We start from the raw sequence: 12332 nt of genomic DNA, 5'->3' as shown, positions 1-12332 counted from the left end.
GTCTGTAATCAGACTGAATATTTCTTCCTTGTAACGGTTTTGAGGCCAACAGCAGCAAAGCAAACCTGACTATAAACAGCTTCAGACCAGACTTGCTCTTTGGCCTGTCTTCTGTCTCCTTATGTCCACAGTACGGAGGCACTTGAAGAATTAGCTGTCTCTCTGTACTGCTGTGTGCTTATTTTTGAGAGACAGCTGAGGGGATAATACCAGACTTTGACAGTTCTGCTTTTTCATCATGAAATCTTTAAAAGATCTTTTTCCCCCAAGCCCATTGCTCTTTAGTCTTGTGGGATGCTAAGGGACCTTGTTTCAGAGATGCGAGCATCATCAACCGGTGAAACAGCTTTAATTCACATGATTCTTGAACTTTTTTATTGTTAGTTATGCTGTTTGCCCAACAGCTGTACAATTTGTACCTGCTTGAACAGAATTTCATGTTGCTCCCTCCTGACAGGTTTGGGGAGGGCTGTGTACTTCCAAACCATACCCAGAGCCTCAGAGGTAGCGTGTATTAACCCTCCTTTTTCTTTGTTCTTCTTTCGTGCTAAGAGTTTCATGTCAATACTTATTTTTATAGCTGCTGCTTTTAGACCTGTCTCTGCAGAAAAGAGAGGCCACGTTAAGGCAGGGTACAAATTTGTAGCATTCTGGTTACATTAGCTTGTTTTTTTTCCCAGTTTAAGAGGATAAAAAAATATATCTTCTGTAAGACTAACAATTACAGGTGCTTATTCAGTTGGAGTTCATAACTAATATAATAGCTTTGCTGTGTGTTCCCTTAGAAGCAGATTATGTATCGTATCTCTGAAGTTATCTTAAGCCTATATTTCACAGTATGATCTGCAAGAAGTTAATGGAGTTACAGGTGTAAGGAAAGGGATCTGCTTGTGAAGTAAATGGCGAGATTAAAAAAGCCTTTCATGTTTGCTTTCTGATGTGAAGGTGCCAACTTGTGCCATCCTCAGGTCAATATTTTGGATAAAAAATGTTTGTCATTGTGTTTGTGTTGGTTAGGAAATGTGTTTGATACTCTTGAAGATTTAGGTTGATCTGATGATTAATAGAGGAAAGTCTGTTTCTGCTCCAGCTTTGGCCAAATGACTGGTTCAGACTTTAGAGCTGAATGAGGCCCTGAAGCAAGCAAGAAGTTAAAAATTATGATGAAAAATCATTCATGAGTATCATTCAGTTTGAATATTTTTACTATTCTGCATTGATAAGCATAGATTAATTTCTTTTTTTCACTAGATACAGTGAATCTGGTATATTTTAGCACTGTATTACTAGCCAAATCAGACACTGAAGTCAGCAGCCAGTGTTTGGTACTTTAGCCTGTAACATTCTTTATAGTTCTAACAATTTACTGTGTCCTTTGGGTTACAGTTTTTGATAAACAAAATTAGAAAAATATTACTACTGCTGTAGTAGAAGCTCAATAAATGAAGCATCTTAGCTGAGTTGTATACATTTAATTTGGAAGTCATGATCACCATTTTATGGCTTGTGCTCTCAAAGATGCAGAAGTCACTAGTATTTTCTCCTTCATTCCAACTCAGATCTGTCTGGTTTAGGTGAGTGGTCCAGCCATGTAAATAGTTTTGGTTAAGAGGAATTATCCAGAGGAAGGTAGAAGTGGCCAAAGCCCCTTGACCCTCAAAGTCAACCTTCAGGAAAACTATTACAGCGGACAGGAAAATTGAATCATTTAAATCTGTTGGAGCTGTTGCAGTTGGAAAGCATTGCAGTGAATATTGTATATGGACAGGTTAGTTAGTCGAGGTTACTGCTGCCACTGTGCAGCTATCTCAGTGCAGTAGATTTTTAGAGAGGGTTTTTTTTAATAAAGGCAAAATGGTCCATGTATATAAAGTGCTAAGAATTGTAGGCAGTGGAGGTAGTTGTATTCTAGTAAAATAAAATACAAAAAATGATTCAACTTCGTATTTTAACCCAATAGTCCAAATTAGGTCCTTAAGCTGCAACGTTGATATGTTTTTCTGTATCCCTGATTTCCAGCCCCCCCATACTGGAGTATAATGCAAAGTTCATTTAACTTGAAGTATTTTTTTCAGGACTAGATTATACAGCGTAACAGAACTATTCTAAAGCAGCTGCTGACACTGTGTTTGTACAACTGTGCAAACACTGTATTTGTACAACAAAGTTGTATTCAAATTTACGCAAATAACATAGAACTGAAGCTGGTGGAAATGCAGTTTGTTCCCGTGAGTTAATGTGTCTTAAAAACTTGTGCTTTTTTGAACTAGCCCTGTACTTCACTGCGCATAAGCTTTTCCACCTTACAGAAATTATAAGATGCAATAAATTGATGTTTTTTCAAAGCTAGGACAAAACCTGTGAGGATATTTAGGCATCCAGTGCCTGCTACAGCTGGCAGGCTGCCTGAGCCTGACCAGGTGTGAAGTACTTGGGCATCTCCAGGTAACTCGGCCTTAGAGATTCTTGGGTAGAAAATGGAATGGAAAGCATTTTAAAAGGTAAAAATTCTCTAGTAGAGCCTTTTTTTTGCACTTTCTAATGAAAGTATCAAAGATGATAATCTGAGGTACAATAAAATGTTTTAATAATAAGCTGCACTCTAACTTTTCAAAGAAAAATGGCCAATTTATCAGCAGTCTAGCTGGTTGGCCAGTCTTGAATTTTTCATAATCCTTTGTCTTCATATGCTCTGTTCAAAGAACGCTTTGGAAAACTTCCCTGAACTGACAGTGATCACTCGGGATTCTAAGACAAAAAGTGGAGGATCATCTGTGTCTAAGATCAAAATGAATGGTAAAGCTTACAACAAGAAAACGCTGAGGGCTTCTAAATCAACCACTAAATTAGCACAGGTGAGTTTTGAGAGGGTTTATTGCTGCCACCATCTGACTTCTAATATGATAACCACATTTATATAAAACACTGTTTCGTGTGTGAGGCTTTTTGGTAGTTTCATCAAAATACAGAATCTTTGAGTGAGGTGTTTTTTCTGTATCAAGAGTGTTACAAAGCAACGCTTAAAGCAGTGTATTAAATCATTCGTTTAACCCATCTGTGAAACATAGTTAAATACCAGTCGGGAGACAAAATGTAATAAATCATTTCATAAATATTCCCCTATTTAAGTTCTGTGTTTAGACCCAAATGCTTTAATCTGGTATAGTTATACAGGAAGTCTCTAGCAACTACTCAAGATTGCAGGAAGATGAGGTATAATAGTAGTAAGCTGTTCCCCTTACTGTAGAGCTCGTAATGATAACGGCTTCTTACACTTGGTGCAAAATGTCTGAAGTAAATGATACCATGGTTTCTAGATCAAAAAGTGAAAAAACAATGTTAATACTATAAAAACTGAATTAGATAACACTTTTTAAAACTTCAATTATTTATTGCTCCTTTCCTCATTTCCAATGACAGAATGAAGCTGTGTATCTTAAATGAAAACAACAACAAAGTTTTTAGAAGTAATGTGGAAAAACTCAAGATGTGCACGTTGTGTTTCCATAGTGTTCCTGGGAACACTCTAACTAGATTCCACTGTGCACTGATTTACCTCCCAGCAGTAAGCAGTGCCTAGACAATGACCTGGAAATACAGCCCACACTCGTATTTCTTGCTAAAGTAACTGAAGTGTTATGCAAGTATAGATCAGCTCTTCTGAAGCACAAACTATCTGCAATGATACCCATCACTCTGGTAGAAAAATATTTAAGCTTTGGTAATTCTTGCACTAGTTCTTAAGGGGGTGTCTTGCCCGTTTTAGACATGCAGTGCATTCGGGATTGGAAGTGTTCTTAAACCTAGTTTTGATAAAATAACGTGGTAGGGAAAGTGGAGATAGGAGGTGATTGTGATGTAATGTAAATTAGAGTGTATCAAAATATGTCAAAGCAATTATTTGAATGAAATAGTCTATTTCTGAATTGTCGAAACCAAACTGGTTTACAGAAGAAAATATCTCATATCTGTGTCTTGGAAAATAACATGAATTTACCTAAAATAACTGTTCTTTTTGCAGGAGTTTACAGTAGATCCAGAAAAAATACAGTTGTATTCTTTGTATCACTCACTCCATCATTACAAATATCACATATATTTAACGTGTAAAGAAGAGGTGAGTATTGTTCTCTTTGAGATACTTTTACGTTCATTGAGGGAATTTACTGAGGGGAATGGACTCCAACTAGAGGGACTGTTCTCCTTGGTAAATGAGTATGGATTGTGGCCTCCTATTTCTTTATGGCAAACAAAAGGCTGTGCTGAGCAGCTTCTATGTTGCCCCGATGGGCTTTGCTGCCCAGAAGATGCAGATAGGAGGTTCGCATGCAATCAGTTTCCCTTAGGATGGTTGAGTGTCCTCCACTGTTACCCAGAATAAACTAAGCAAATGTTATCAGTGTGTGGAACTCCTCAGATCTAGGAGCTACTTTTTGTCTTAGAATGCCCACTCCTTAATTTTCTTTTGCAAATCCTTAGTGGAAATATTCCAGGTAGAAGAAATACAAGAGTTGAGCTCTGGCTCATATTTTAAGAAATGCATTTTTGGGGGAATTTTTACTTGTTTTTTTAAAGCCTAAAGGTTTTCTTCTTTAGAAGGGTCATATTAAACTGCAGAATATTATAAAAGCAAAAATTCTGAAATGCTGGCAGCCTAACGTGTGTGTGCATCTCTCCCTCCCACACCCCGCTTCTCTTTTATTCAATAGATTTCTTCTGTTCAGAAGAAGAGCGCGGATCTGGGACAGGAAGAGATTGTGCAGCTGTGCATGAAAAATGTCAAATGGGTGGAGGATCTTTTTGAAAAGTTTGGTGAACTTCTGAACCGTGTCCAGCAGAAATGCTCATAACAAACGTGTATCCCCAGACTCCCGTTTTCCTACGGCACTAACCTGATGGAACAGAAAGCTCCGAGAGAGGCTCTGATTTCTTTTACAATGCCAGACTGCGTTCCTCTTCGTAGCCATTTTTATTTCTCTTCACGGAACTTTGTGCCTTGGCTCTTGCTAAGGAAAAGTGTTGCTGCCAAGGAAATCAGTCCTTTGGAGATGGAACTAAACGTAAACCTAACCACATTTTTAACCTGAAGAATTATTTTCTATTTTGTAAACTATTGGATAACTTAGTTTTATTTTCAGAAATGTTTTTGACAAGTGATAAAGCATGCACTACATATACTTTCTTTCTTTATTGCTAAAAAGATAACAACACTTAAAATAATACAGATCTTTCCATCCCTGACTAAGCAACAGGAAAGTCAGTGTTGGGGTGAACTAATTTTTACATGTCTGGCCAACAAATTTAGAGTTTTGTACATTTTGTGAACAGAGCTGGAGTGACACCCGTTCCTGCATACATACATATATTGCCATCATGAAATCCAGAAATGTCATTATGCTTTATGGACTCCTTTTACTATTGTCATGTTCGGGAGACTGAACATGGAGTTGGTGCAATCCTATGACTGCTTTTTGTGTCAAATTATATTGTAATGAAAGACAATGACCTTAACTATTTTCCCTGTTTTGAAGAAAAAAAATATTTTCCTTTATACTGTGGGTTTTTTTTTTCTTTTGGAAAAAAAAAATCAATTGTACATTTTATCTCACTAATAGTTGTATTTTTCACAGAGAAAATATTGTGGTTAAAATTGTTTCATGTATCTTTGTAATACACTTTCCATTGTTCTCAGTAAATCCTATTCATTTATATGTTGATTTCATATTGTAAACTCTATATCTTGAGGTAACCCTTTTGTCTATACAGGTTTGCTTCAGTGTTAACCAGAATAATGCATACTAGACTAGTTTTGCTTTAAGTGTAGTTGTGTTAGACACTGCAATTATTTTCCGATACGTGAAAATAAATTTGTTACTAAACTAGCACTTGATTAACTGAGAGTTTAAATGAAGAGCTACTACACGATCAACCAAGATTGATGATTGACTAGACTATATGCAGTGTTAAACACAGCTTACATCCTTGTTTGTAGAACTGGCAGTTGCAGAGCTGTTCTCTTTTTGGTGCCTTTCGAGTCTTCAGACATCTTTGTAGCTTTTCCCCCCCTCCGGTTTGTTAAGTTAGTAGTGCCACTAGTCACACGCAGACAATGAATGTAATGGGCTCTAATCAGGAGAACGTTTTCTTTAAATTTGCCAACAGAATGCCTTACTGAGTCATTCAGAATGGATATGTACTCTACTGGCGTCCTAAAAAATAGTCGTGTTGGTCTTTTTTCAGATAATATAGGAAAAGAAAAAATCATTCCTTTATCCTTTCACTGCCACTTAGTGCCTTAATTTCAGCCAAGAAAGCAGGGTTCACTATTCATTGGCCAAATGAAATAATGTTCATTGCCATGTGACCTTTTTCTTTTCCCCCCCTGTTATCTGTTCCTATTTAGTTGTTAAAGATTCATTAGACCTTAGAACTATAAAGAGTTTAATGAATAGATGTGAAAATGAAATTATTTGATCTTGAGTAATCAAATAGAGGTTTGAATATTAAAGTATGTACGGAATTTTAGCTGATTAGTTTTAGAACCTTGTAGGATGTTTACCATATTTCCAAAGCTTTTCATCTTTTAAAGCAATAATTCTCCTTTACAACCTGTATGCAGACTACAGCGAACAGGAATGGATATGTGCCCTTGCCTTTTTTAAAGCCTCTTCGTAGTGGTTTTGCTTTAAAAAAGGAGGTCGTGATCATGTTATTAGATGCATTGTGCTACTGCTACGTCTACTATAATCAAGGGGAGCGAGATGGGGTTTGGTTTAGGAAGAACGTGCAGATTGTTGGAGCAATCATGAAGCTAATTAATTTTCCCAGTGAAAAGAAGGGCAGACACAGAGTTGAAAAGTTGCTGTTGTTTCAGTCACGCTCTGTTGAATTGGTAGGAGCCAGAGTTTATGTGGTGAAACCAAACAGCAAAGTTCCCAACATCGCTAGCTCCCGGCTACAATTATTTCCATGTAAATATGCACACTGGAAATATAGTAGGAATGTGCCTGGTGTACTCTTCAGTCGATAGTGGGGCTTCCCAAATTTACTTAATGTGTTCCCTGAGTGGCGGGGTGGTTCATGAGAAGTATAGTATTTATTTGCCCGGGCAGAGTTTTGCTGTCACATCCCAGTGACACGCACAGCACGGTTTGGGAATTCCTCATCTCTAGTTATAAAATGGTTAGGATGCAGCTGAAGGCAAAATAAAGTTGGCTCCTTGATGGGAAAGAACTCATCAGACTTTGTGTCTCTCACGTACCTTCCTAATACGACTACGAAGCAATTGATTGAGATTTCTGTGCTTTCTAAATGATTTCTGTACTGCTACTGTATACTTCATCTAGATTTTTTGAATCTAGAAGTAGCTTTAGGAAGCTGCTTGTTTGATTACGAGTCCTTAGAAGCTGAAAAAAGAAATGAGAGGCTTTTGGAGTAGCTTGTCCCTATTTAAAAAGAAGGTAGTTTTAGCAACACAACCATGTAGAAAAACAACAACAAAACTGGCCAGGATGCTCTGCACTGCCATAGAAGGTGACCTGGCTTATTTTTGGCTGTTTTATTCCTGAGGCCAGTTAAACAAGCACTGTGCCTCTACAAGACAGGAGAAAACTGTCTTGAATAAAAGTAACTACCCCAGACTATTCAAGATGAACATAATGGAGCTTCCATCTTTGTCTTGGGCTGCAAAAATGGTGGCTGGATTATTAATTTACCAAATTAGAATAAAAACATGGAACTCTCAAGTGTGTTGAAGGATCATAAATCAAATCATAAATCAAGCTTTGTTAGTGGGATTGAAGAGGTTTTTTATACTGAAGCAAACTTAAAAACAAAGTCAATGGACAAATTACTTTTTTTGCACAAGTACTTTGCTTTGTTTTGTTGCATTTTAGATAATTAATCTGCACCCACACCTCAGTTATTTTTTTCTTGAGGTAACAGTGAGGTCTTCATCCCTTAATATCTGACAGTGGAAATCGAGCACTCATTGACTGCAAGAGAAGACGCACTAGGAAGGAACAAAACCCTCTTTAGACTGAATTAGCAAAATGGAAAGCAAACTAATTGCGTGATGAATTATTTGGGTTTTAATTCTGCTATATTTTCCGTTAGTATGGCATCCCTGTTTACAATAGGTTTGTTTTTATTGCAGTATAGTATTTCTCTTAAAGGCAGGTATTCTTTGAGATGCTATTTCCAAAGTTTTGCAAGCAAAAAAATCAGAGACAAAATTGGATTAAAAGATGTTTCTGAAAATGGCTGAGGACTTTAGGGTCTTTGAAGTTCTATGACATGTATTGTATTCATATATTGTCGAAATGAAATACTACTTTTTAAAAAGTCAAATCTTCCAGGCTGTCTTCCAAGTAAATGATTTCCATAGGGAAATATATTTTAAATATTATTTAAATATTTACTACTATTTAAAACAGAAAAGCTAAATCTATGGTCACAAAATGTCAGTGTGTTATCAATCATTTCTTATTTCATTGCCAACACTTGACATTGGGTCTCTCTTACTCTCTCACGTACCTGTGCATTACACTGCACATCCTGCCATATCTTATTGTTTAAGCTAATATTAACATGTCATTGTTAACAAATGCATGTTTTTCTGCGTATCTCCTCTACATATGGCAAAAAATGAAGCTAGGGCTAATTATGAGACACTTTATGCGTTCTTAGTCCAGATTTTCAGGTGGTCCGTAATACAATGTATGGAAATGTGAAAAAAAGGAGTTTTGTACCATTCATGATGTTATTAACCCATTAAAGTGAAAACACTTTTTAAACAAAAACCTTATAATGCTTAGTCATTTATTATTAAAATATTGAGTCTTGAAAGTTAGATTGTTGGAAGAAAATGGACAATTCAGACTGTATTTTCTGATCTCAGTATGAAGAACTACAGTTCTAGGTTGCTTTTTTTTTTCATGATGTCGCATGGATTGAGTATTTCTGGTTTATCTGGGTTTTTTTGTACATTTCTGGGTTCCAAATGTTCTGAATTAATTTTCACAGCATATCTGCCAGGTCTTAAACTGACGTGGTAAGCGAGGAGCTGGATGACTGGGATAAGGGAAAGACCACTGCTGTGATTCAGGTGGTTTTTAGCTACTCTATTTCCTTTTCTTCTCTTTCTTGCTAAACTAGAATATTGTCTCTATGTACCTGTGGGAAGAAACAGTGCAGTAGAGGGTTTTAGTCTTTTCTTTCCTCAGTTACAATGAATCGCCATAGATAATATCTTAAAATATGTTTCCCAATACACAGAAGGCTGAATTCCCATGATGTAGATAGGGACCATAAGATACATGGTAGGCAATCTCCAAGCCACTGGCTTGCAGAAGGAGGTGAATCAGAAGGGCTGGAATATTTTTTTTAATAATCCTATATATATATATATAAGAGCTGCTTCCCAAACCCAGATGAGTATAAAATGAGACATTTGCCTATGGAGTTGATTGCTGTTTTCTCCAAACACTTTGGGAAGTGGGCAGGCACAGTGTCCCATTGCAGTGCAGATGCTGAAGCTTTTGATACTGTGTTCCAGATATAGATGATAATTTATCAAGGTTTTTTTTAAACAAAGAAGATAAAAAATAAAGACAACAACAAAAAACCACAAACACACACAAAAAAAAACCCCAAACAACCCACAACCAAGAAGCTGAATGTATGCAACTTTTTAAAGAACAGCAGCTCCTAGTATCAGCAATTTATTGGTAAGTATCTTAAGCAATCGAAATAACTTCTTCTGCATTAAGTATTTGCCTCTCCTGTAGAAAACCTAACAAATCTTTCTTTCATTTCCAGAAACTAAAGAACTGCAAACTGTCTTAATTTCTTTTTTAATTTGATTTCTTACAACAACACAACGATAAGTAGAGAACACCCTACTTAAAGGGAAGAAAAAAAAAGGTGAGTCAGGGAAAGCAGCAGAGTACAGCCCTGCAAAACTTTATCTCGTTTGTTCTGGGCATGTCTCAGGTTTCTGCTTTTAAAAGTTCCACTCAGCTCTTTCTTCTGTGTGTGTGTGTGTGGTTAGTTTTGGTTGGTTTTTGTTGGGGTTTTTTTAGCTACCTGATGCACAAAGGGTAGAGGGAGGTAGTGACACTGAGAAGCAGTGAGGAGCCAGCAATGGGATCTGGTGGCAGGTGGACATTCGTAGCAGAGGGTCCCACCAGAGGCCCGTTAGCATTTTGCCACACACAACAACTTTATAAAACCAGTTCAGTCTGTCCCAATTCTGCCTCTTATTTTGCTACAAAAAAAGTCCTCCTCAGTTTTGAAAAACATGGATGCCAGTATATCTCTGCATTCATTGCTTCCTACTAGAATCTCTTTGTGTACTAATGGACCGTGGTTCCTATTTGGGTTGTCCTGGATTGCCAATGTTCCAACAGGTATAAGGAGAGCAAAAGCCCCTTTATAAGAAATATTTGTATTGCAATTGTCTCAGACAATATTTTTTATTTTCTTTTTGCAAATGCAGATATATCATCAAAAGTTTGGCACTTGCCTTCCTAAAGATGTCCATGTCGAGGGTTATAAAACCCTCTTACTTTAAGAGTCTTATAGCATTAATGGATTTCCCTCTGTGTGTAGAGTGTTTGAATTATGACCATTCAAAGTAAAACCAGAAAATGCTACAGCCCTATGCAAATTGGGACTTCGATGTAGCTAAGGGAATGTATTTGGAAATAAGTTGTGAATATTTTAATCCACTCAGCTCTTCTGCCTTGATATAGACATATGTGTGTATGGAAAGCATGTACTAATCCAGCCATTATAAGATGGCATTCAAGTAAGTGCACATCAGTGCAAACAGGAGTAATATGAAAATGTATGAGTAATGATGCTAGCAGTAAGCTAAATTGTAAAATTGCCATCCAGTATACAGTCAATATACTAACTTAGAAATACTGTAACTGAGTCCTAATGGAGCATGCTGAGGAAGTAACTATTAATCATATAGCTTCAAAATTGGAGTATTTATCATCTTCTAGATACTCTACAATGTTTACACACACAGGAGAATTTTAATTGTGTATATGATCCTGTGCATATGATAAAGGTATAGATAGTGGCTGAAGCCCAGAGTAGCTGCTACTACGCTTAGACTTAAAAACTCTATTAAAAATTCTCTGGGTTTTTTTTATAGGCGTTTTTGGCTCAAATTATGATTAAACTAAGTCTCCTTATTCTACATGTGTTACTTGAAATCTCTGACTATATAATTGGGAGTACATGCTGTAGCCTTCTAAGACTTCCAGGGCTTGTAATAGCAAAACCTTTTAAATAAGATTACATTGTTTGACATCAGCCTTTCCTTTCTAACTTTGGTGGCTGCTAATTTGATTTGTCTGTGCATTATCTATGCATCATGTATTTTTGCTGTGGCAACAGAAGGTAAACGGTATGATAATTGAATAAAAGCTGAAGCATCAATGTTTTATCATGTGGTTAGGTCAAATTGGTAACTCATTCAGAGGTCTGGGAGAGTAAGGATTTAGATCTGTCCACTAAGTAAAGCAGCTTTGGTGGTTTCTGAAGCCTCTGAGATGTTGTTTGTTGGTCAGCATGTAGAAACTACTATCCCTACTGCTTTGGTGACAGAAGAGAGTGAATGAATGCTTTTTATTTGCTTCAGTGCAAGGTCCAGCAACTTTGTTTAAACAGCCAGAGAGGTGGTTTGCCCACAGTCAATGGACTTTGCACTGAAGGAGGTGAAGAGAAAGCTTGTGTGTTCTATGAGAATCCAAGTGTAGCAATTCTGGAACCAGGCATAATTGAGTTTGGTGGCCCCAGCGCATTGTACATATTAAAGGTGAGCTATAGATGCTTGCTTGTAGCATACGTAAACAATAAGCCTGATCCTCTGCTCTAGAACACAAGCCTTGCATTCAGTGCAAATATAATTGGTACGTAGCTGTTTTCTAAAGAAGTCAAAACAAATGGTCAAAATCGGGAGTTCAGCTATGCTTGGCAAATGTATTGAGAGTTCTCACTTTTCCCCCTCCCTTTATTTATCAGCTTATTCTGTCCCATTAAGCTGGTGCCACTAGTGGGTGCTCACTTTGGGAGCAGGGACATGAAACTTGTCCCTGGTAGGTCAGCGTAAGTTACTACTTCACCATGCTTCAGCTGGAAGTCACTGCTTGCTCAGCTGGACCTCCACAGGCTTTCCACAAGTGTATAAACTGGTGAGTGCTTTGTGAACTTACATAAAGCTACTTTCAGTAGTAACATAAGCTGGTGTCTTTGGTTTTGTGTTGCAATATACAGTTCACATTCAGTCAGTTATGGCAGCTCACCTGAGAAACGGT

At 37.1% G+C, this 12332-nt stretch overlaps 1 protein-coding gene across 1 annotated transcript in view; it reads left to right on the top strand.

The window, feature by feature from the left end:
- QSER1 (glutamine and serine rich 1) overlaps positions 1–6785 on the top strand; it is a 44484-nt gene extending 37699 nt beyond the window's left edge. The window contains exons 11-13 of the mRNA XM_080346228.1: positions 2703–2855; positions 4022–4117; positions 4710–6785. Of these exons, the coding sequence (XP_080202354.1) occupies positions 2703–2855; positions 4022–4117; positions 4710–4850 (390 nt within the window). The 3' untranslated portion in view covers positions 4851–6785. The remainder of the gene's footprint in view (positions 1–2702; positions 2856–4021; positions 4118–4709) is intronic.
- The last annotated feature ends 5547 nt before the right edge of the window (positions 6786–12332 follow it).

Source organism: Nesoenas mayeri, assembly GCF_963082525.1.
Source record: "Nesoenas mayeri genome assembly, chromosome: 5".
In the NCBI taxonomy this organism is placed as follows: domain Eukaryota; kingdom Metazoa; phylum Chordata; class Aves; order Columbiformes; family Columbidae; genus Nesoenas; species Nesoenas mayeri.
This window is presented reverse-complemented; position numbering and strand designations above follow the sequence as displayed.